Source organism: Alligator mississippiensis, chromosome 13, assembly GCF_030867095.1.
Source record: "Alligator mississippiensis isolate rAllMis1 chromosome 13, rAllMis1, whole genome shotgun sequence".
In the NCBI taxonomy this organism is placed as follows: domain Eukaryota; kingdom Metazoa; phylum Chordata; order Crocodylia; family Alligatoridae; genus Alligator; species Alligator mississippiensis.
The window spans coordinates 18,248,527-18,273,877 of NC_081836.1; the positions used below are offsets into that span (position 1 = coordinate 18,248,527).

At 44.1% G+C, this 25,351-nt stretch overlaps 2 protein-coding genes across 2 annotated transcripts in view; one reads left to right on the forward strand and one right to left on the reverse strand.

Annotated features, from left to right (window-relative positions):
* RNF207 (ring finger protein 207) overlaps positions 1 to 10,801 on the forward strand; it is a 35,651-nt gene extending 24,850 nt beyond the window's left edge. The window contains exons 13-18 of the mRNA XM_006262070.4: positions 4,355 to 4,544; positions 5,281 to 5,466; positions 6,530 to 6,581; positions 7,775 to 7,892; positions 8,236 to 8,328; positions 9,733 to 10,801. Coding sequence (XP_006262132.1) covers positions 4,355 to 4,544; positions 5,281 to 5,466; positions 6,530 to 6,581; positions 7,775 to 7,892; positions 8,236 to 8,328; positions 9,733 to 9,907 — 814 coding nt within the window. The 3' untranslated portion in view covers positions 9,908 to 10,801. The remainder of the gene's footprint in view (positions 1 to 4,354; positions 4,545 to 5,280; positions 5,467 to 6,529; positions 6,582 to 7,774; positions 7,893 to 8,235; positions 8,329 to 9,732) is intronic.
* Positions 10,802 to 10,936: 135 nt separating this feature from the next.
* On the reverse strand, positions 10,937 to 19,998 carry ICMT (isoprenylcysteine carboxyl methyltransferase). The gene is made up of 5 exons (XM_006262085.4): positions 19,753 to 19,998; positions 19,570 to 19,658; positions 18,891 to 19,060; positions 17,538 to 17,755; positions 10,937 to 16,597 (listed from the first exon to the last, which is right to left on the reverse strand). The coding sequence occupies exons 1-5, from the start codon at positions 19,957 to 19,959 to the stop codon at positions 16,415 to 16,417; spliced, it is 867 nt and encodes a 288-aa protein (XP_006262147.1). The 5' UTR covers positions 19,960 to 19,998; the 3' UTR covers positions 10,937 to 16,414.
* Between the last annotated feature and the right edge of the window lie 5,353 nt (positions 19,999 to 25,351).

Below are 25,351 nucleotides of genomic sequence, written 5' to 3' on the forward strand. Positions count from 1 at the left end.
TTTAATTAGGAGAATTCCAAATGCCCACTTAACCCTATGATACATTTTACCAAGCTCCCCTAAACACAGGCTCTCAGAACCCAGATGTGGGCATCTCAGAGCTGGACAGCAAAGGCAGGCTGAGCCCCTTGTCTGCCCAACTCTGCTGCTGTGCTCTGTCTTGCAAAGCACACTGCCTCCCAGACACAGATGGGGTAGAAAAGCCCTGAGCAATGCTTAATGATTGTGGCAGGAACTAACTTGCCATCCCAACTAATTAACTGCTCCCGACAGCTGTCCTGGGGCACGAGCTAACACCACTGCAAGTTACATGCTGCAGAAACCGCCTGCCTCACCTGCGTGCTGGGTCTCAGCTGAGGCCTTGCACAGCCTATTCATCTGCCACTATTTTTATCAGAATTTCAAAGAACTCTCCAGGGCACAGTTCCCTTGCACTGGATATATTTAGGCCTATTGATGTCACAGGCAGGCTAGGCCCCTCCAGTATGCTCCAGCTGCTCTCTGCACAAACAGGGCAAATAGTTTCTCATTGTGACGCAAGGACAGCTCCTCGTTTCCAGCCAGGCTTTGCAGTGTAAGGAAACTAATGGTTTTGCCGGGAGCTCAGAGAGCCTTTCCCTAGCCCAAGGCACATTTCAGCTACATTTAATGAGCTGCTACCTTCCACCAGAATTGGATTCTGACGAGAAACAGGGAGCTACGCCTCAGGAATCCAGCAGAAGCTGCTGAGGGGGTGCCTGGCCACATCCGCTGATCAGTGAGCATGGATTCGCTGTGTAATGCATAGCAGGTACTGGGCATAAGACCACAGGAAGGGGCATTTGAATACAACAGGTAGTACTGCCTTGCTTTAAGCTTAATGCTTCCTACGAAAGGGTTTGGTGATTGTTAGGCAGGAGATAGAAGCTAAATCATGCTGCAAGTAGATTTTTTTTGTTTGCTTGTCCAGTTGTTGCTACTTTACTGTAATGGGTAGCAATTTTCAGTTTCAAATCATTTTAGAAATCTTAATGCATCTTCCTCTCTCCTGAGGCTATTATGCAGAAACCAGTACCTCCACTCCAAGGTATTATTGCTGGAACTTACTGATCTCTAGAAGGATTTTCTATCTTGAGCAGCAAGAGACCAATGTATATGCCACAAAGTAAGACATCTTAAATGTCATTAGTCCAGGGATCATGTAACAAACTGTCAGATTTATAGCACTCTAATTCCTGAACCATGGCAACATTGTCATCAGTAGTACGAGGAGACTCAAACCCAGTCATAGGTGACACTAGAGTGCAACCCAGTACACTCAGGACCTGTTGAGGGGTTTCCACATGCTGTTCCAAGTGGACACTGGTTCTCATAGCATGGTTCTCCCACCTCAGTGTCATTCTCCACAGCATCATAAACTTTCTGGCTCTGGGACTAGTCTTAGGTTGCAGGCTTTACATACAAAGGCATGTTCAAAGGGTACAGTCTACAGGAACAAACCATCCCAATGTGCAGGAAGACTAGCAAATATGGTAAAGACCAGATTGGCTTGGCAGGGAACTCTTCAATGAGCTAACACACAAGAAGGAAGCTTACAAGTAGTGGAAACTTGGACAAATGACTAGGGAACAGTATAAGACTATTGCTCATGGATGTGGGAATGAAATCAGGAAGGCCAATGCACAACTGGAGTTGCAGCTAGCAAAAAACATGAAGGATAACAAGAAGGATTTTTGTAAGTATGTCAGCAACAAAAGGAAGATCAGGAAAAGTGTGGGTCCCTTACAGTATAGAGGCGGCAACCTAGTGATAGATGATGCAGAAAAGGCTGAAGTATGCAATGCCTTTTTTACCTCAGTCTTCCATGCACAGTTTGGGAAGACGGTGAGCAGCCAACAGTGGTGAAAGAATAGGTTAGGGACCATTTAGAGAAGCTGGACACAGACAAGTCTATGGGGCAGAATGCGATGCACCCGAGGGTGCTGAAAAAGCTGGCCAATGTGATTGCAGAGCTGTTGGCCATTATCTTTGAAAACTTGTGGCTATCCAGAGAGGTCCCAGATGATGGGAAAAGAGCAAACATAGTGCCCATATTTAAGAAAGGGAAAAAGGAAGATCTAGGGAATGACAGACCAGTCAGCTTCACCTCAGTCCCTAGAAGAAATCATAGAGCAGATCCTCAAAAAATCCATTTCTAAAGCACCTGGAGTAGAAGGTGGCAATTAGGAACAGTCAGCATGAATTCATCAGTGGCAAGTGATGCCTGACTAACCTGATTGCCTTCTATGAGATGACTGGCTCTGTGGATGCAGGGAGACCAGTGGACATGACACACCTTGACTGTAGCAAGGCTTTTGATATGGTTTCCCACAACATTCTTGCAAGCAAACTAAGGACGTACGTGTTGAATGAACGGACTGTGAGGTGGATAGAAAACTAGCTGGATTGCTGCGTTCAAAAGGTAATAATCAATGGCTTGATGTCTAGTTGGCAGCCAGCATCAAGTGGAGCACCCCATGGGTCAGTCCTGGGGGCCAATTTTGTTCAATATCTTCATCAACGATCTGGAAGATGGCATAGAGTGCTCCCTCATCAAGTTTGTAGATGACACCAAGCTGCAGGGAGCAATAGATATGCCGGATTGTAGAGCTAGGATTCAGAGAAACCTAGACAACTTGGAGGACTCGACCAAAAGAAATTTCACAAGGGTCAATAAGGACAAGTGCAAAGTCCTGCACTTAAGACAGAACAATCCTATAGACCAGCACAGGCTGAGAACTAACTGGCTAAGCATCAGCTCTGCAGAAAAGGACCTGGGGGTAGAAGTGGAAAATAAGTTGAATATAAACCAACAGTGTGCCCTTGCTGCGAAGAAAGCTAATGACATACTGGGCTGCATTAGTCAGAGTGTTATTGGAAGATCAAGGGAAGTGATTCTTCTCCTCCTCTATGTGAGGCTATATCTGGAGTACTGCATCCAGATTTGGGCTCCCCACTACAGAAAGGATGTGAACAAATTGGAGAGAGTCCAGCAAAGGGCAATGAAAAGGTTTAGGGGGTTGGGGCATGTGACTTCTAAGGAAAGATTGAGGGAACTGGGCTTATAGAGTCTAGAAAAGAGAAGACAGAGAGAATTTAATAGCAGCCTTTAACTCCCTGAAGGGTGGTTCCAGAGAGGATGGATCTAGACTGTTTTCAGTAGTGGCAGATGACAGAACAAGGAGCAATGGTCTCGAGTTGCAACAAGGGAAATTTAGATATTAGGAATAAACTCTCTCACTAGGAGGGTAGTAAACCACTGGAACAGGCTGCCCAAAGAGGTTATAGGATCTCCATCCTTGAAAGTTTTTAAGATGTGGATAGACAAAGCCTTGACTGGGATGATCTAGTTAGGGCTGGTCCTGAGGTCCCTTCCAACCCTAATTTTCTACGATGTAAGAAAGTAAGACAGAGATGCACTAACTGCAGCCCTGAAACAGGAACTCCAATCACATCCTTCCCACTCAACACTGCTGCTGTAATGCAGGGAGCTTTCCCTGCAAGGAGCATCTCTATGCACCAGTGAATCACTGACCACAAATTTCTGTTGGAGCAATGGAAGCAGGAGTGCAGTGCAGGAATGGTCAGCTCAGCTGGGTGTAACAGCCACTCCATTCTACACTGCATCTGCTGAAGGCAAAAGCCTCAGTCTTTTAAGTTAATTAAAATTTAAATTAATCAGAACTGCTGATATGACCCCAGAAGAGCTGGCAATTTTGCTGCTCTTCTGTCATTACGGCCACAGATGTTTCACCTTCACCCAAAGGAACAGGTGTGGTTGCAGCAGCAAGTACACAACCAATCAAGGAAATGAGCTTCCTAAGAACACATCAGAAATTAAAACTGAAATCTGATGTTTGGGGTAGTAAAATCTGCTTCTTACAAATACAGATAGCAGTGGAGTGGCACTGCCTTGACTTGGCAGGACAGGTCATTCTTCTAGCTTAGGGGTTCTTATTATTAACTGCTAATAATGTAATGCTCTTGGTGTAATGCTCCCAGCTAACAGTAGCTGTGAGGTTAATCTCTTCTGTATTTGGTGTAAGGAAGGAACCTGTCACATAGAATGAGGAAAACCCAGCCTTGTCCTGCCCTGTAAGAAGCAATGTTCAGGGAGGAAGCAGCCTCTCTTTAATGGAGTGACCAAATGTGGTTGAGAGAGGTTGTTGCCTTGTTCCATAGAAAGGACAGAGGCTGCAAATGTTGTCCCAACATGCCCATTTCACAGCAGGTACAACTGAGGCAAAGGGAGGCACTTACTGGTTTGATTTTAATAAAGGGCAGTTTTAGGTACAGTTTCTGACTTGAATTTCTGCCTCCTCTGTTCCTGTTGAAGGATCGCAGGCGGCCAATGCTCCAAGACACTGATTGTACCAGGCTGCCCCCCTTCTTGTGATAAAATGTCCACGAGTTCCATTGTCCGAAAGCCAACCATGCATCGGTACATCAGCACCAAGGTCCTGCTGGCTGAGGGTGGAGAGACACCCTTTACCGAGCACTGCCGCAACTATGAGAACATGTACCGGGTAAGAAGGGGGTAGGTGGAAGATGATTTGCCACCGCCCATGATGCATCAGCCCTGGAAGTGTCCTTCTGGGAAGGGGTTCTCTTCACAAAACAGACTCAGTGCCCAAATGGGAAGAAAAATGCAGCACAACTCCTGTGACAGTATAGGGCAACTCACACTAAGGAGCAAGGGTGAGAGAACCTAGTTCTTCAGTTAAAGGCTCTCCACTGCTACCAATTCAGAAGCACTGTAACCATTCATTTCATTTCATCTACATCACTTGCTGCTTGGTCATGTAAAAACAAAAAATTAGAAACTTTAGGCCCAATCACAGTGGAGCTACTAACTGGCCCTGACTAAGCACACTGTCTGCAAGTACATCCCAGGTGTGTAAATGTTAGGGGCTTACAAGCGTGATGGCTTTTAGCTAGAACCCAGGTAACGAGGGAGATGCAAAGTCCAGGCAGACATACAGATGGAACTCCCCAAAGTCCCCTTTGGGACTTAAGAGAGGCAACCTGTCTCATATGCAGTGACCAGGCCTTCTGTCCTTCTAGCAGTGACCTGGGGCTCCTGTTAGATGCCTGGGATACATAGAGATTCCCAGGGAGAAGACAGCAGTGCCAAGAAAATCATGGGTATGGGATTTTGAAAAACCAACCCTGTTTGAAAAACCTCCCCTTCTCTAACCAACCCTCCATCTCCTCAGGAGAGAATGGCCCAATCAGTCCCCTCCTTTCGTGTTTCCAATTCAGACCCTACAAACAGAGATTCAGAACCTGAAAGACCAAGTGCAGGAGCTGCACCGTGACCTCACAAAACACCACTCCCTCATCAAGACGGAGATCATGAATGAGATCCTGCAGAAGTCCCTCCAGGTGGATGTGCAGATCGCCTCGCAGTACTCATCTGTGGAAATGATGCGGAGCGTGTTTGAAGAGGTATGCTTCCTATAGCCAGAGGTGTAGCCCATCCACCACCAACACAACTGCCAGAGAATGGGAAAAATGAATGCTTAGGGACACATGTTCTGGAATTCTGCCAGGCTTCAAGCCCAAATCATCCAGAACTGAGCACCAGTGCCTCTCAGAGTGGGAAGGATAGGTAGCACAGTACTTTCCTAGCACAGCTGGCTTCTTGCCCCACATTTGCATACTTCAAAGTTCCCCTAAATGAATAAAGCATAGGAACGAGCGAGACCAGCACTGCAGATTCACTTTTCAGGTAGGAGGAGAAGGGCAGAAACATGGTAGAACAGAACAATATTATAATGGAAACATTAGTTTAGATTTAGGTGCAGAGGTCGACATTATCTGCCAAGACTTTTCCTGTTCTGCCAGACCAAAAGTTCATCCACATCACATTCTCTACAACGGCCACTGCACAGCCCAGAGACTGGCACCAGGTTCCAATTAGCTAGCATGGATGGTGTGAGCAGTCAAGCCTAGCACCACAGATATCAGAGCAGGCTAATTTACACTGCTAAAGAAGGTAAATTAGCCTGCACCAAGATTCATTCTCCCACAGATACCCAAGCTAGTAGCGGCCTATTTCTATGCTACACTGGGGTGACTGCCCCATAGACATACCCAAAGATTGTTCTCAGCAAACTGTACTGCGTTGGGAGGTGGGTGAAGGTGGCTGCACATGGGGCCTGAGCCCAATCACTATGCACCCAGGCAGACCGACTCAGATCCTAAACAGATAGGAACTTTGGGAAATAGCAGTCCCAAGTCCTGGATACTGAGTTATGAGACTTGCCTGTAGAAAGGATTTAATGCCAAGTCACAAGCTTCCTTCTTGCTTTCCACAAGCAGGTCACAAGAAATACTCTTGGTGGGCACTGAAGGCTTCTGATGCTCTTGTGTTTGTAGCCTTCACTTAGATGCTGAGGAAGAGGCTCTCCCAGACTGAAACAAGGACCAATAAATAGCAACATCCGGGGGAGAGTACATCTCAGTCCTCCATTGCAATGCACTGTCCAGCTCATTGTTTTTGTTTCAGATTTGGGAGGAAACATATCAGAGGGTGGCAAATGAGCAGGAAATTTATGAAGGTATCTGTGACTGCCCATCCACTAACCCACTGAACCTTCAAGACATTGTGCCTCCACCAGCTGTTATTCTATAACATGCATTTGCTATGCTAAATGGTATTGACACTTTGCAGCCTGTGCATGGCCATAGCATATCCACCTCAAAGGGGACATTTCATACCTGAGAACTACTAAATTGCTCCTTTGCACACTGTGCTAAGGCTGTCCTGTGTGGGAACCCACATAGAATACAAGAACTTTTCCAGCTGGCACAATCCTACACACATATGTACCATGACATCTCCCCCTAGCCCTGCTGTTCCCCCTCCAACCTACCATAACTCTCCCTTGTTCCATGCTAAATGGCTAGACAAGAAGGCTATGTCAGCAACACCCTCCCCTCCACCTACCCAGATTCAGTTACATGAAGGGACGATGGGACTGAGGAAATGACAGTAACTGTCTAGCCATTTCCCACCACAGACAGGAGCTGACAGTGTCAAGCCTCACTGCAGACAGAGCCTAGAGCAGGGGTCAGAAACATTTTTGGGCAGACTGACAAAAACACTTGCAATCTCAACTTATAAGATGTTGGTGTGCCAGGGGTGGATGGCAGTGGAGATGCAAGGGGCCCGATCCTTGTTGTAGCAGAACAACCCTGACCCCTTTCCCAAGGTGTGAGTGCCAGTCAAAATGCCTTCACATGCCACATTCTGGCACACGAGCCAGGGGTTGCCTACCTCTGGCCTAGAAAGTAAAGGGCAAGAAAAAAAACCAAAACAACAGCCCGGAATTAAAAAACAAAACAAAACAAAACAAAGAGGCCTAAAGAAAGTCTAAGGCAACACAGCTGAGCACAGAGCAGAGACTGAAGTGTCTGCTGAGCAAACTGGCTTTGCAGGCCCTTTGTGGGCTGCTGGCTGACTGCAGCACAAGATGCCAGCATGCAATGCTTCAGTTTTTTTTGACTACTAACATTTGCCTAGTAGCCTAGAACACAGCCTGCAACTGAAACCATCAGTATATAACAAGGTTCCTCACGGACAAAGAAATCCAGGCTGTCATACTGGGTGACTCAATAAAAGCATGTCAGTGGCAGTCGGAGGGACAGGAGTCAAATGGCCCTTGAGGCAAACTGGCTTGCAGATCAGAAGCTTTACTTTGACCAACAGCACATCACCAGATGCTATGACAATGTGCTCTTTTCCACACAGCACAGTTACATGACCTGCTGCAGCTAAAGCAGGAGAACAGCTACCTGACAACTATCACCAAACAGATTGCCCCCTATGTCCGCTCCATCGCCAAGGTGAAAGAACGGCTGGAGCCTAGGTAAGGAAGCAGGCACATTTTCCCATGTGGAGGGCTTGACTTACTTTGAACTGTGTACATGGGTCTCCCTGCATAGGCCCTCAAATGGACACCGTCCTTGCTGGGTTGCCAGATACCCTCTCTCATTTTAGGAGAGGTAAGGCATTCTGAGAGAGGGGGGCGGGGGGTGTCAGGGTGGAGACGAGAGACAAGAAAATTTGTAGCGGCCAAGCCATACTTTGGATTGTGGAAGAAACAGGATGTTCAGTAGACATAAAACATTGGTCTTTATTGCTACTTGCATCGCTGCTCACATTGTTTTCAGCCACAACTACTGCAGCTGACTTCTGTCTTCCCCTTTCAGATTACAAGAGCCCAAGGAATTGAAGGATGACCCATCAGAAACTTTGCTCAAAATTTATGACGACAGCCCAGCGACTACTGACATGCAGCACAGGTAGAGGATGGATGTAAATGGCTTAGGAGGCAGAAAGCTTGTCAGAACATGACACTAAAATATGTCAAGGCAGTGATTATCCCTCTTCTCAATACAATTTTAATATTTTAATTGAGAACATTAAGGAAATGCAGGTAGGCAGCTTCCAAGCAACACAAGAGTTGCAGCCTAAGAACATAAGGCTCTAGCCACAGGTCCATCCAGCTCAGTATCCTGTATTGTACAGTGGCAGGGAGTGAGGTTGTGGTATCACATGCACTTGAAAGTTAGGAGTTGGGGTTTTTGAACACTATGTGTCCTCACCAAGTTGCAGCTCATTCTAGTTCCATCTCACCATTCAGCTTCTGCGTGCATTCTGTCCCCCACCCCCGATACATTTTAGAGTTATAGATACTGAATAAAACTCCCTTGGTATTCAACAAGAGGCAAAGGGGAAGAAAAAATGGTTAAGTAGTACTTAAACCAAGAGTTTGTTTCTAGACATGTAGTCTGAAAGGGTTCAGAAGCTAGGATTTTCTGTGGCACCTGGAGAAGCTACCTTGCAACCAGCATGCAAATACAAAAGTACATTTCACCCGTTTGTTAATGGGTGAAATGTACCTTTGCATTTGCATGGAATTTGGTGGCAAAGATGTGGATGAGGAAAAAGGACAAAAAGAGAATACCTTTAATAGGCAAGGCAGACAAAGTCCCAAAGAACCTTGTCTGCCTATGTCCTTGGACCAACACAGCTACAACCTACACCCCTTTAATATACAAGGGAAGTACAGCCAGGAATGCTGTCACCTATCACTGCAAGGCAGCAGCTGAAGGAAAGCATGGAATGAAATAGAAGACAGCAGCCAAAGCTTTTCAGTGCTGCCCTACACACCTGCCTGTTATTTGACAACTGGTGCACTCCACCTGGGAACTGAATGCAGAAGGGAACAGGGGAGAGAAGCAGAACAGACTTGTCAGTTGTCCATCTGTCAGCCCTGTCAAGTTGTCTCATTGCCCCTGCAAATGCATTCAGTGGTGGTGTGAAGCTCCCTGCTATCCATGGCTGGAAGGCTGCAGAAACTCACCCAGTGTCAAGGGCAGGGGGTAGACATCAGAGTTTTTATTTCTATACTGCTTTAAATTGATAGTGACCCAAGTAAAGCCCATAAAGGATATGAATATTCATAAAGGGTAAGAAAGACTTAATAAGATGACTCATTTTAATCATCTCTACCAGAAATACTACAAACTCAATACAGAAACTATGGGAGAACTGAGAATAAAACCACTGCATGGCAGCTACTGGTCATAACAACAGTGGACTGATCATCTAGTAGCCCTCTTCTGTATAAGAGCTCATAAATAAAATGAGCAAGCCACAGGGCAATTAGTCTCTGATTTGTCAAGGTGCCTTCTCTACTCTAGGAATGACTTGACAAGCAGCAGTGGAGACAGTAAGGAGACTACTCTGGAGCCTAAAGTGGACAATAGAACCCTGAACATTCTCACTGGTGATCCTCTGCTGAAAACCAAAGACTCTTACAGAACCACACAGAGAAGTGAGACAGACAGCCCCAACCAGGAGGAATCTGCAACTTAGTAAAGGAGAGCATCACAAAAGCTGTATTGCTTTTCATTTAATACAGGGAAAAAATAGCAACAGCTGTTTAATCATTAGTTTCTCAACTGCATGGTTAAGTCAGGGCTGTGAGTTACAGAGAATCTATTCACTGACAGACTTGACATGAGGGAGGACCAGCATTTCCAAGTTTAGTGTGACAAAAACAAAGTCTAGAATTGTAGGATAAAGCTTCAACAATTCAGCAGGCCCCAGTGCTGCTTTCATTACACCAGCTGTGTTAAATTCATTTTCTTTGGTACCCCTACATCAGTAATTCTGGCAGTTATTGCATCTTCCCCACTGAAATCTGCATTCAGCAGATAAGTCCGTACCTAAGCCACAATGCTTCTATGAGTACCTAGACAACTTCAAGCAGCCAAATCTGCTAAGCTTCTGGAAGTTTGCATAACGAGAGAGTAGTATTAAGCATGCTTTTGACATTGTGCCTATTTATCTTTTGTGTATTGATTTATTTCAGATGCATAAAAACAGCCAGATCTATATAGGGTATCTTCACTGCTTTCCTCCCTCAGCTTATAGATTTTTTTAAAAGTTTAATAAGCAAAGTATTCTTCTATCAGTTTCCTTACATGACCTCAAATCTGTCTCCCTTCTCCCCCTGCTTATAAGATGTTTTTGTTTTGCTTGTTGTTGGTTTTTTGTTTGTTTTTTTTTTGGGGGGGGAGGGGGGTGTTACACATTCATAAAAGAAAAAAAAAAGAAAAAACTTGAACTTATCTCATTACTCTGAAGTAATGGCAACCATGCTCAAAAATGTTCCTCTGTTTATGCTGCAGAGTCCTCAAGTTTTGTTTTCCATACAACATGAACTTTTTATGCTGGAAGTCAGAAAAAAATAAAATGTCAACTGAATGCTTAGTCCAGTAGGGTTGTTATTGCATGGTGCACTGAACTGGGAAGTAGAGACTACCAGAGTCCGCTGACCATATGTAGGACCAAAACATGCGCTCCAGCAGGCATGTTACAAAATCACCACAACTGTTCAGGTTACTTTGATCAAGTGCAGATTTATTTAAGAAATGTAAAGTAAATATCAACATTTGCAAAAGAGAAAAACCCTCTTAAATATATTAATAAGTATTTCTTACGGTAAAAAGAATAGAACCACTCTTAGTTTAATGCATACTTAGTCTCAGCAAGCTGTTCTGAGAGCTTGCTCCAAATGGATTGTGGAGTGATTCTAGCAACTATACATCTTTTTTTTTCCCCCCAGCATAAAACAAACTTCAGATAACTGGCAATATAACATGTTAATGGTCTCCTACTGTAATAGGAATGCTGAGGTGTTTGTTTTCAAAGCAGGAGCCCACTTCCTTATCATATTCCAGGCCAACAGTTAGAGGTGCACCAATACATCAGTCCCATATCGGATCGGCACCAATATAAAGGAAAATTCACTGTATCGGCAACCAGGGTCGGGGGGTTCGGGTCGTCACGGCTGCTGCTACATGCAACCCAGGTAGGCATGGAGGGCATGTGGCCCCGGATCTGTGCAGGGAGAAGGTAGGCTGCCACTGTGGGCTGCCGTCGGAGCTGTGCCAGGCTCTTCCCAGAAGGGGGCTGGGCTGGGGCTGCACTCAGGGCAGGTGGTGGTGCTGCTACAGCGAATTTTACCACCACCACCCGCATTGAGTGCAGCCTGGCCCGGCACCCCTGCTGGGAAGAGCCTGGCCCCAGCCCCAGTCCACAGCAGCAGCCCGCCCTTATCCCACGTGCAGATCTGGGGGCACACGCCCCCTCCATGCCCTCCCAGTGTGTGTATGATTGCGAGAGCCCCCCCTCCCCTCATACCTCCCAGACAAGCCACTCGTAGCTCCATCCTGCACCCTGCCCGGACTGTGCAGTGCCTGCCCCAGCCATACTCCCTCCCTCACCACATGGGCCTCAATCTGGCCTCCCCCACACCCCTTCCCCCACAACAGACTTATCAGCTGGACACCACTCTCCATGCTGCCCAGCTGCATATTGGAATAGAATCAGTATCGGCTAATATGGCTCGTTAAAAATCGGTCATCAGTACTGGCCCCAAAATTCTCTATTGGTGCACCCCTGCCAACAGCAATAAGCACATAAAACAAGCTACTCCAGATAGTAAGAAAGTATAATAGCTAGACAATTACTCTGTGCCATTTAAATTTTGTATCCCAACTGTCACAAAACACGTTATCTGTGTCACAGGCAGAAAACAAAAGCACAGAACTCAGAATACAGTTAATTCCTTACATTGTAAGTGTTCACAGAAAGCTAAATTTGGCGAGTTAGGTGCTTTAAAAGCAACTAAGTTATCTTTTAGATGATGTTATGGTGAGTAAGTTTCCCTTTTTTGTTTTTTTCTACTAAGCCATATTTCAGTTACCAAGAAGTAAACTAGGCTATCATTTCTGTTATTCATTTATGCTTTCACAGAACTTTGGCCAGTGAAAAATGACTACTCAATTTTCCTCTCCAGTGTTCCTGCATTAGCTTGTATTTAAGTTGCCAACGTTACAGGAGATAGTGGGATAAAAGCCAAACATTGCAAAATTAAAAACTATTTTTAAAAATATATTATGCTTTGCAAACTGTTAAACATGGGCAAATCTGAAACTTATCCTAAACATGATAATGCCCTTTAAATGCAAGTTAAGAGTCAGCCAGCCACCAATCTGATTGTCTGACAAACTGAATTTGGTAGGGTGCTTTAAAATACAAGACAAGTCTCTTCCTTCGTGGGATTCTTTTTTTTAATATTATATACAGGATAAGCAGCTCTCAAGCTGTATACATACAGTTTGCAATAGCAAATTGAAGTCCTTCCTCACAGAACTTCACAAAAGCAAGTCAGAGGCACAAGAAATTATGTGAACTTTAAGAAGGGGGTAGAAATCTAACATTTACTCATTGGTACCAAAGCAGAAAAGTGTTGTTTATGTTTCCATTTTTTTTTTTTTGGACTCCGAGCTGCAGCATACGGAACGGCATCAGTTTTCTTAGTTTAAAAAAAAATTTTTTTTCAAAGGTATGCTGTATTTCCTGGGGAATTCCAATTTACTTTTTCACTAGGAATTTGAAATTTTCACAACGCAGCATGCAGAAAAGCAAGGAAGATCTGAGACTACTCCATAAACATGAAACATTTGTACTCCCTGGGCTGAGTGGGAACCAACTTTTCAAAGCAACCTAGAGTAATTCATGTATTGCTGGAAGTGATGGAAGAGTGAGCTATAAATATTCAAACATTTGTCTGTGAACACCTTGATGAGCTGATATGCCCTGCACAAACTTAATTATACTCAAGTTAGTCAAGGTAAAATATTTACTATTAATATCAACAGCAACTTTTGGGACATCACCACTGTATTCAAATACAATTTCAGTAGGGTTACTGGAGACTGAAAAGGTGCTTTTGGTAACTGCTGCTCTTCTGTTCAGAGTATACCATTTGCTGCGACCATTCCTATTTCTGTAGGATTTGCACATACCACGCAAAGTTTTCTTGTATCACCACAACTTAAAGTATATGGATTCCCACTGTTTCAATGAGGCTTTTTCAACAAAACCAGCATGGGTGCTACTGGCTGGCCACTTCCATTATTCAGAAAAAAATTCTTCTTCTGCCATAGGTGCAAGTATGTCATTTGCATGTTGATTCAAAACTTGCAGATTTCTTTCAAACCCAATGTGTAACTCATTGCATTACAATTCAAGCTCAGGAAACACAGCAAATGAGAACAGTAGAAACACCCATAAAATATATGCAGGCTGCTGTTTTCTCTAAAAGATGCCACATTCAGAGATTCATAAAGGACTGTCACCTTACCAAACTCTAAAATAACTGCCAAGAAAAGATACATTTCTTATCTGCCCCAAACGGACTTGTTTAAATATACTAATGTGAACCAACTATTAAACAGCCAGGTTCCTCCTATCACCAGTCCACAAGCTAGTCACATTCAGCTTTATGTTGAAGTAGTTACTGGGCTGGAAATCAAGTAGAAGAATGCAAAAACCCTACTGTAAACACTTTTGAACCAGGAAAGGGACCTGGGAAATCTCACCAACTTTCCTTCTCACAGTCTCATTAACAGGTTTTGGCCATAAAGAGATTTGTGATGGAGAGAAAGATGATTCTTTCCAAATAGAAACATTCACCACCAGTGTGAAAAAGATGGCATTAGCTAAACTCTTCAAAAATAAAAAAAACTAGAGAATAAATGCACATTCAAGTTTTTTTTAGGTTTACAAATGTTTGACCCACACAGTAATCCCCGCAGCACCTAATCATAACACTGAGACGTTTCTTGCTTAAACAGTTTTTGACCCAATAAGTTATTTTTTGTATAAAAAGCACCAAGTCCTGAGTCCTTTTTTTGCAATCTGGAAAGCAACCACACAATTTGCAACACATTTAAATTTATTCTGTTAAAATTGCATTGGGATTGGCATCTAATTCGGTGAATTTTAAGTGGCTGTAGTGGTTTGGGTCGTCCCCACTCTTTTTTTACTGTATTTACATAAGAGAGAATTAAAAGTTTTTTCTGCCAGAAACCAAAAAAATGCAGACAAGATTTACCGTGTATAGATTTTAACGTATCAAATATTTCTGAGGTATGTTGCCTGAGGGCTGCAAAAATTACAATTCCCTTTTAGAAGTACGCTGGAGGTACCGCTATTGCTGAGGAACAAACTGAACATGAACCAACAAAAATTAAATAAATATGCAGAGAAGAAACAACACTAGCCTTACCTAGCTTTTTACTCCTCTCTCAGCCACAGAGAGTATTCATTAGAAAACTCTAAACAGTGAGCATTTTAACTAGGAAAAAACAGTCAAAACAGAAGAGGCCTTGCATTTCAACAGTATGACCTGAACAGAGAAGAAATTTCACAATGTAAAAAAGAGACTAAAGATTAGTCTCTATATCCCTGACTGCAATTCTACAGGTACCAATGAAACTGAAAACTGAATTTCCAGTCTCATTTTAACACCAAGAAGGATTGAGTTTGCAAGTGGAATCTTACAATTCAACATTGCCAATATCACCAAAGAATCTCTCCTGAACTGCAACCAGATAAAAGTTAGCAACATTTTTAGAAAAACATTTTAACCTCATCAATACCTGATTTTCCAAACTGGTACAATACCTTAATTAAAAGAATACTGCAAGCCAGGCAGTTATTTATCAATACACCATTCTTATTTCAGTCAGACTATGCAGAATCAGGGAAAAGTGAACCTCTTTGGTATGTAACAGAATAAATTATACCACAAAGTCTGAATGTAAACTATTTATCAATGATGATATTATAAATATCAACCCAATTAATCAGCCAAATATTTTCCAACATCAGAATATTTACTTGGAAATACCCACCACTCCAAATAATATCAAAAGTATATTCCAATAGGCAGAAATCTGCCTTAGCATATCTATCTTAGCACCTAGAACTTTTCGTTCATCTGACAGTTACAGTTCTTTCCCTGTACTTTACAAGAACTGAAACAAACTTAGGATTTCTCTAAATTGAAGTTTATTTTCTTTGAGCTAAGAAATACCTAACCATTAAACGCATCTGAATGGTAGGAGGCAGCATGATTTTGACGACTTATACAGGAACAGTCTCTGTACTGACAGAACAGGCTCTTGAGGACAGAATTATATGTAGAGTGGCTAACTGTCAATGACACCCAAATCCATGGCATAAAGTAACTGAGGGACGTGACTTAATATTTAGATTTGAGTTTAAACTTTTGTGAAGCATAACAGAAGCTTTGGTTTCCAATTTAAGAAAATTATCAGTGTTGACAAAAGCTCCCTATTAACATTTACAGCTAGGGAAAAACTGTTTTTGCTGCACTGCCAGTTTTTCTGGCAAGCACATACCCAAAGTGATATGTAAGTTCATGTGTTTAATAGACAGAAATGAAGGGCCTGATTCTGCAAGACTCCCAAGCATAAAGTTATATCACACTATGGGCTTGCTGAGCTTTAACCTCCAAAGAAGTTAAAGCTGTGCTCTCTAGCTTTTAAAGTCAAAATGCTCCAAAGTTAACATTCCACCACAGAAAGGAGCTTCCAACCAGCACCCATCATCTAGCGCAGGGGTAAACAGAAAGAAATGTAAAGCTCATTCTCCAACAGGGCGTGTCACAATGCATTATAGAAGTTGTAGGTGAAATGCTTAAAAGTAAATCATCTTTTTACCAACATTTTGCTTTGTTTTAGGACCATGGCAGGTTAAATAATCCAGAAAATCCCTTAAGCATCAAAGGAGGTCTCATCTCAACTAGGACGAATGAGCTTCTGATATTTTAGTTTACTCAGCAGGATTTCCAATTGTTTAGCCCTTAACAAACTTCCGGTTAGTTACCAGCAAATACAGATTGGCTACTCCTGGAGATTGCTGTGATACAGTATCATGCATAGTTCCTTTCCTTACGATGCCCAGAGCTGGAAGTTTACTCTTTCAGCTTTTTTTCATGTGTTACAGTTCCACTTTAACTCCTTTGATAAAAGGCAGACCTGATGGCACCTTCTTTTTATACTCCAGGTATTCCTCGCCAAAAAAGTGAATTAACGTGATCTCCTCCTCTTCTATTCGCTCTCTAAAGAAACGCCAAGATGCTAAAGTGTAGCCAGTCACACAGATGGGATTACAGAGTAATACCTGTAAGAGGACACAAGTGGTTATACTCCAGTTCAGCTGGCAGATCTCTGTCCATCCTGGGAGAACGATATTCCCCTCCTCCCTCCAGCAATAAGTGAAGATTCATTAGTTGTCCAAAATGCGTATGCTGCACTAAGACAGAATCTGCAGATTTTTATGTTGTGCAATATTAGTATTGATGGAGAAAGCCCCTAGCAAGTTTATTTATATTGTTTCAAAAGCCAGTAAGATATGTATGCCTGATATAAAAGAAACGTCCAGGCCTGCACAGCTTTACACAATGGTGATCTTTGCAGCACTGCATGCAACACTTCTATTTTCTGTTTAACAGCTATACAGTCTTACCCCTACAACTACAGAGTTCTAAAACAAAAAGAGAATAACTACAACATCTAATGTACTGGCTTTGTAAGTTACAAGTTGCCTGAAACTGACTACAAGTTCACTTTTTGTTATTTGATCTGGGTTTTCTGTACTTATAGGTAGGTTAGTTTTCATTGCCGGTCCCAGACAGTACTAACAGATGCTAAGAATAAGGCAAGTCTGATGGCTTACTGAAAGACATTTTGGAAGTAAAGATGAAAAGAAAGTCTGGACATGCCCTGGAAGCTTTAAGGTTGCATGGCTAGCAGCAGATCTCAGCTTGAACCTCTGAATGTGTTCCAGCTAAAAGCCAAGCTCCATTGCCTTGGCTTAGTTCATATAGAAAAATAAGGTGATAAGGTCTTCCCAAACATCACACAGGATGAAGAGTTCAGAGGCCAGCAGTTTCATGACTCCCAGCTAAAAGTATGCTGGTAGAAGACAGAATGTGTCAAAATCCATACCAGGGACTCCTGTAGTTGATAATTTGCTGTTTAAATTATATGCAGGTTTTGGGCAACATTAAGAAATAACTAGATGAGAAGATCAAAATAGCTAAGTGTATTTTATACGATACCTGTGTTCCAATACTCCAGTAAAACCATCCCACGTAAGACGGGTGCCGGAACCACCCATACACCCCACTTGTCACCAAAGTATGAGTATCCGATTTCTCATTCTGAACAATATGGTTGAAGTTGGAGCCAGCTGTGAGCATGGCAGCTTTCCTCAGACACTCCCCAAAGATCACCATCAATAACCCTATAGTACTGAGCCAGGTGATCTGCTTCATTTCTGCAAGTGAATAAGTACTGGTCACAACATGTTTTTACAGTTCACGTTTTTATTGCAGGTAAAAAGAAGCTTAAGAATAGAAGCTGGGTGAGAGGGAAAGGGGGAAGAAGAAAAAAAGCAGTACATCTTCCAAATTCTTTAACCTAGGTTAATTCACCCACAGAAAGGTCCAGAATTCTCAGATAACCCTAACAGATGGATAACATGATCTTGTTGTTTAAAGACAATATATAGAATAAAACAGATCGTGTATTCCTATACAGCAGAGAACAACATGGGGCAGGGGGTGGGAATAAGAAGGATAGACTATTTACTCTTCACCTCCTATAGTGACAAAAATATCATCGCTCAACTTTTCCTAGTAAATCTAAATGCAAAGAGAGACTGGTCAAAAAATGCACAGCTATGCAGAATCTGATTCTGCGACAGAAAATTGATTCTGGTGGCTTTAGAAGGCATCCATTAGTATGCTCAGCCCAATGAGGGCACAGAAGATACTCTAGTGAGCTTTCCTTATCAATTAGAGAGCAGCACTAAGCAAAGTCTCACCCAACCCTCTTCACTTGGGCATAAAATGATACGAGTAGAAAAGCACTTCTATAGTTTTTTTAAAAGAGTTCCTAAATAATTAGTTTAGTTTCTAGCATCAATCTTGTTAGAACATTTTTTAAAATCCAGTGATTAACACTTAATGTCCTATTTTAGTGTCAAATCTTCACTGGTATGTCAAAATAACTAAAAACCATCCTCAGTCTCAAGAGTTACTAAAGTATGGGGAAGGTTTGGAAATAAGGAAAAGGTTTGATTAGACAAACTCGGGGGGGGCGCTGCATCAAGGAGAAGAGTTTACTAGCAATACAAGTGCCATGTTTAAATTTTGACATGCTTTATTATCAGCATCCCATGCAAAACATATTTCATCCCATTCTATACATAAGGCATGAAATCCTGGCCCTACAATATTAGCAGGCCGCTTCTTTCAATTTTAGGCAAGCTAGGTTTTGACTCATGTAAATAAGGTTGTTGTAATCCTATAAACTGCTGTGAACGCAACCCTTGTGATACACGGCCTATATTCACCCACAAACAGATGCTGTTAAAAACACATCCAGAAACCTCAAATGAAGTTACTAACCTGGATAAATTACTTTTTCAACTGTGAACTCTATCCAAGAAGAGACAGCAGCTAGGTTGTATTCAAAACTGTGGTTTAGAAGGAAAGAGTCCAAAGAAAGGCTCCTAGGATTATTGATGGCAATCACCAAATACTCAGAATAATGGAAAAGCGACAGGGAACACATATACCTACAAGAGAAGAAACACACCAGATTCAAGCCAAAGCTGAGACAGCGGCATCCTGCTGCTCTTGTCTGCTCAACAGAACTAGTACTGCACAGCTTGAGATGTCGGTGCTCGTGCCCCAGCTACAGAAACCAATGCAATACATAGCTCTTCACACGCAGCATCGTGTTTGAGAGAGGCCTGAACCTCCTGACTCTTCTTCAAGGAGAAAACAATCAAAGCATTAAGTAAGGGCGCTCTCGGCAGGCAAGGACTGCTCCACTTGGGAGACACCGCGGCGCTCACTGAAGCAACCCGGCAGTAAGTCAAGCGCCGCAGCACCGAGGAGAGCGCTCGGCGCCGGTTCCGAGTGCGAGTCAGAGTCGCGGGCACTGACGGCGGCTCGGCTCGGCTCGGCTGGGGCGGGCGCGGCGGGGCCAGCGCGGAACTGAGCGAGCCGCGAAGCGGGGAGGCTGCGGGAGCAGAGCGCGCCCGGGCGAGACCGGGGGGGGGGGGTCGGGCAGGCTCCTTACCAGCCGAAGTGGCGCCAGGCGGACTGGCCGACGCTGAGCAGCAGCCCGCAGCCGAAGGCGAAGCCCAGGAAGCCGGCCCGGAGGGCGATCTGTAGCACAACACAAGCAGGCGGTCAGGCAGGCGCCGGCCCAGCCCGGCCCCCGCGCCCCCTGGCCCGGCCCGGCCCGGCCCGCCCCCCGCACCTGGTAGAGCGGCGGCCGGTAGAGCAGCCGCAGCAGCGCGCCGACGCCCGCCACGTGCAGGGCCAGCACCACGCGGCCCTGCAGGCCGAGGCCGGGCCCAGGCCCGGGCAGTAGCGCGGGCGGCAACGCCGCCACCGAGGCGCCCAGTACGAAGGCAGCCAGGCTGGCGCGGCCCTCGCGGCCCAGCTGCCTCCCCGCGGCGGCCATGACGGCGCCGCGCGAGAGTCGCCGCCAAACACCGCGAGACTTCCCGCCGCGCGCTCGGTGTCGCGAGAGTCTCGGGACTGCCGACCCCGCGGAACCCGGCTCGGGGCGCCGTCCGGCTCCAGCGCGGCGCCGTCAGGCCCGGGGGCGAGCTCGGCCCGGCTGGGGTGCGCAGTCCGCAGCCCTCGCTAGCGTTGTGCTTGCTCAGATTTGCTCGCCTGCCCCCTGCTATGGGGAGGGAAGAGCCCCTGTCCCGGACCTCGCGTGTCTGTGTGGAGAAGAGGGTGGCCCCCAGGGGCGCCCTGGGCTACACGCCTGGTTCGTGGAGAGTGGGGGTTTCCCCCGAGCTTGCTCTTGTGGTCCGTTGGTGAAGGGCAGGCAACACCTGGGGCATTAACTGAACCCCAGGACCCCCGGCCTTGGCCTGCGCGAGGTACCTGCCGTGGAGGGAGGAGACTTGCTGGCCGTAGTGCCGCAAGGGTATGAATGATTGAGGTCTGCTCAGTCGGTAGGTTTCAGAACGGTTTTGGCTGATTTGACACGAAATAACAACAACAAAAATTAGCTTGGTTCAGTCTTAACCCCTGGCGGTACTTGAGATGTCTGTACGTTAGCACGGGGGAGCTGTCACCGAAATGGTCTTTGCGTATAAAATGTAGCCTCTCTGGAGCAGAACGTGGCAGTTTTTAATGCTAACGGCATGTGGCCAAAATGTGAGCCATGTTCTGAGCTCCGGTGATTTCAGGGATGTCTTGGACTTTAAAACGTGAACCTGAGAGCCAAAATAAAACAAATGGCTAAGTAAAAAAAACCCAGATTCTTTTCTTCTTAATCTTACTATGTTTAAACCATTTTTTTATCTTGGCATGCTTGGGTCTGGGTAATAATACATAAATGTCCTGGAAAATAAGAGTCCCCAAGGTGATAGAAAAGGAAAGGAGTATTTATCTCTTAGTCAATAAACCATATGAAAATGAGTAGTAAAGCAACTGACTCTTGACTAGCTGTTGGTTGAGGGGGAAAAAAATGTACACCTGTGAACAGTATCCCAGTGAAAAAGGCTTGATTATTCTCTCATCAATTGATTTCAGTGACATTATTTCAGATTTACTTCAAGAAATTAGTCAAAATTTACAGGTGAAATAAAAAAGAATAAAAAACCCAAATCTTTTCTACCTAGGCATCATGACATAAGAGACATAGTTAGCTGTGTTAATCTGAGGTCAAGTATAAGGCAAGGCAGATTCACAACTTAGAGACTAACCAAAATGTGTGTGTGTGTGTGTGTGTGTGTGTGTGTGTGTGTAGATAGGGCACAAGTTTTCATAAGCTGAAGCTCAATCAGATGCTGTGAAAGGAAATACTGTAAGAGTGTTCTTCTGAATATTGGTGCTCCTGGGAAAGGCAGTGCACTCTACTGCTGAAAAAGACTGAAATAATGTGGGGCCCTACCAAGAATATCCAGTTATAGAAGCAGACCTCAGCCAAACTACTTCCCTTGAACAGCCCATGGCAACAGAGTCTCTTGGCCCAGACAGCAGTTCATAAAAGTCTTGTGTGTCACTTGCAATTGCCTGCACAGCTAGTAACCCAGTTCACATTTCTGTATCTTTATGTCTTAAACACTAGAGGGGGCATGTGAATTAGTCAAAAGAAGCACACAAACTTCAGGGGCAAGTTAGAGTATGTATATTTATAGTTGTGAGTTGTGTATGTATGCCACTATATCCCTGTGGAAAGCATCATTTTCTTTATCTGCCTCAATATTTTTAGTGGTCTGAGATCCTAGCAGGTCCTTTTTCAAACCATTCTTGGGAATTTAACTAATTCTGGCCACATTCTCACAAGCAGGGGTATGCGGTTGCTGCAGGGAAAAAAGCAGCAGCACAAATTCATGCCACTGCTTTTTGCCCTAGCATATGTCCCTGCATGTGGGGTTAGTGTGGTGAAAAATGCTCCGGGTGGGGTAGGGGAAGTTGGAACCAGCCCTGGTCTGGCTCCAGCAGCCTTATCTGGGCTCCTGGGAGCCTCACAGGGCTTCAACAACAGCAATCCAGGTATGTGGAGCTTGGCCAGCAATCGGAGCATGGCTCTGACCAGCCTTTCCTGTTTTGGGCAGCGCATACTGTGGCGGCTTGTGTCACCTCACTTCTTTCTGGCACGGGGTTTTTTTGACACCGGGATCTCCTGGTGTTAAAAAAAACCTGCTGCACTGCAAATTCACAGTGCGGTGAAGACCTGCACGTGTGGCACATGCAGTTCATGGCACCGCAGACAGGTCTGTGGTGCCACAAACCTCACGTGTGGCCATCCAGACTCTCCCTTTATGATTAAAACTTTTTTGATACATAAAGCAACATCCTTCTGTATTAGATCTCTCCTCAGCAACAAGAACTCTTAACTGAAGTAAAGGAGTCCTGCTGCTACTCAATATTTCTGAAAATCAGGTTCAAAATGTCTCAAGTTGGAACCTGAAGATGAGACACTCAAACTTGTATCCATTTTTGACACTATTAGTCTTCCAACTAAGCACCAACAGTTTCTTCACTCAAGCCTGATTATTAACCATGTAGCTGTGATTTTTCCTTTGTAAATTGTAAATTCCTCTGGGCAAGGATCCTGTCTTCCTAAAAAGAACTGTCTACATTTAGTCTATGACAAAATAATCCTACATTTCAAACCAGAAATTCTTCTTTGTGACCTAACCCCTTGGAGTTCTGTGGAACTTGTTATAAAGAGCCTTTTAAAAGGTTTTAGTGCAGACAGTAACTCAGAAACATACTGTTTTGCTTGCATTCCAGATTTTTCAGATTAAAATCTCTAAAATTTCTATAAGTGCTGCACAGTTTATCAGTGACTTGGCCCAAAGTGTGTAAATTTTATCTGAACAATAGAACAGGGTAAATATTTAAAGATTAGAGCCAGCTGGAGTCAAACACAAAAGGCACAGACAAAGGGGTCTTTCTGAATTCACTCTTCCCAACTCTTGCAAACTCCAGTTCAGTGTTGATTCACTCCCTAGAGTTCCTTGAGTTCACTCTCTCATTGTGTACATCGAATGGGCTTTTGCTGTCAGACTGCTTATAATCCGAACCTAACTAAAGAACTTTTAAAGCGTCATTCCCTGCAAACCTTTCACACTGTTATGTCAGTGTGTTTATCATTTGTTAAAGTAAATCATAATTGATAGTCACTAATTAACTGATTAAAATATATGTCTTGATGACCTTATTACAGTATCTTTTGATTTAAAATAGCCATGCTAATTTTGGTCACCTGTCAGGTCCTCACAGTTACAAGTGCTCATAGTTTTAATTGAAAAGCAAAGCCAAAATTTTACAAAAAAGCCCACGTGTCATTCCCACCCTGAGAACAGTGATGATTATCCTAATGCACAAAAAATAGGGCATTTTATAACCTTAATAACTTTCTCCAAATATGTCTCATTTTGATGTAAGGAACAAAGGAGAGACATAAATCTCTTAGTTCCCTCAACTATGAAATCAAAGTCTTCTTGAAGCTGGGAAAGTTATAGCCTAAGTCTGCTCCCAGAACAAGTTAGCATTGGGTTATCATGGGGGAGGGGCTGCTTTTTGCCTTTCTTTCTTTCTGAATAAAAATAACTTTGTAGGTAGTGATACTGAATCCCTAGCTAAAACAATGACTCCAGAAAAAGATCCTGTCATAAACCTGTGCATGATTTTCAAGACATTATTTTAGTCATAAATATTAATATTATTATTGAAGATCAAAGCACACCTCAGCATTTTAATGTGGAAGATCCAAGGTTTCAATAAGTATTTAAATATAGATATAATGTTAACTGAAAAAGAAAATAGCTTGCAGAATATAGCCATGTAGCTAAAACATAGTCATCTAAATTTCAGAGCTCAGAAATAATTTGTGCAGTACTAAGGAGAAGAAAATCTAAGAGTGTGTCTATATAAGAATCTAGGGGACTGTTTTTGGTTTCACACTGCTGTTATTTCATTGTTTTTAGGAAATTACTTTTGCTTTATACTGGTGTCAGCAAAAGGAGAATCGGACCCAACATTTCCAAGTATCTTTCACAGAGCAACAGATTGCTGGAACATCCTTGCTATTTGCATATTCATTTTCTAACTGCTTGCTTCAGAGCCTTCCCTAGCCAAATCCCAGGACGGGTGGGAAAGGCTTGGGATTTGGCATGTTCCCTGGCTCTGTGTGAGGTAACGGTTTGGGGGGGGTGAGAGACCAGAGCCCATTAATACGGTGCTGCCTCCAAGGCTGGAGCGTGACCAGGAGTGAATAGGAGCTCTCAGCCTGACTCTGGGGATCATCTTCTCACAGTCAGAGCAGAACATTACACATTAGCAACATTTTTTCGGTCAATTTTCCACTGTTTAATACTCCTCACCACACAAGTTGTTCAAAACCAGCCAGATGTAGCGTATAGAATAGGCAAATCCAGAGAGCAGTTTGGGATATGTCGAACCATCAAGAGCCTTTTCATCTAGTCTTTCATTAAAAACAGCCTGCTGTGCAAGAAATAGCCATGTAATTAAAATAATAGGTGGGAAAAACAGGCACACGATTAATGGTTTGGGCTAGAAGGGAGAATAAGACTGATAAGAAACCATCAGAGCAGAAGAAAGTTTTCCTGGCCTATCCCTTCCTGACCCAGTCTGAGTCTGGATCACTTTCTTTTCTCCTTTTTCAGCACTTAACCAAAGTATCTCCAAGCAGAAGATGACATTTTCTCTCTGCTCTGGTCTGCAAAGTACTTGTTCCCACCCATAGGCATTTGTACAAAGAAACAACACTGAGAGCAGGCCATGTGGCCAGCTGGAATACCAGCAGAGTCTGACTTCCATGCAGCAGGTTGGAGACTTCATTAGCGTATCTCAGTGAGTGAGGAGCACATTGTGGCTGTCCCTTCTGTGAGCAGACTCTTTTCTGTCTCCTTAGCAGAGCCAGCACTGGGACTGCTGCCCCCTAAACAAGTGGGATGGGTGGGAAGTTATGACTGCTGTAGTGGGCCTAGCTCGTCTAGCAGGGGTAGGCAGCATTTTTGGGCAGAGTGCCAAAAACTCCCACAGCTTCAACTTACAAGATGTTGGCATGCCAGGGCTGATAGCAGGGAAGCTGTGAGGGGCCCAATCCTTGTTGTGGCAATGCAGCCCCGGACCCTTCCCCACTGTCTGCCCTGAGCCATGTGTGCCAAGCAAAATGCCTTTGCATGCTACGCTCTGGCACCCATGCAGGGATTACCTACCACTGTCGTATAACATAATATGCTGTAGTGCCCCTAGCATGTTATTCATACAATTTCCAGGAAGCTTAAGGGGCAGGGCATTGGCAGGGCCCTTGTCTCCTCTTACCTATGTTTTCACCTATGGCACGTGGTGGGGTATTC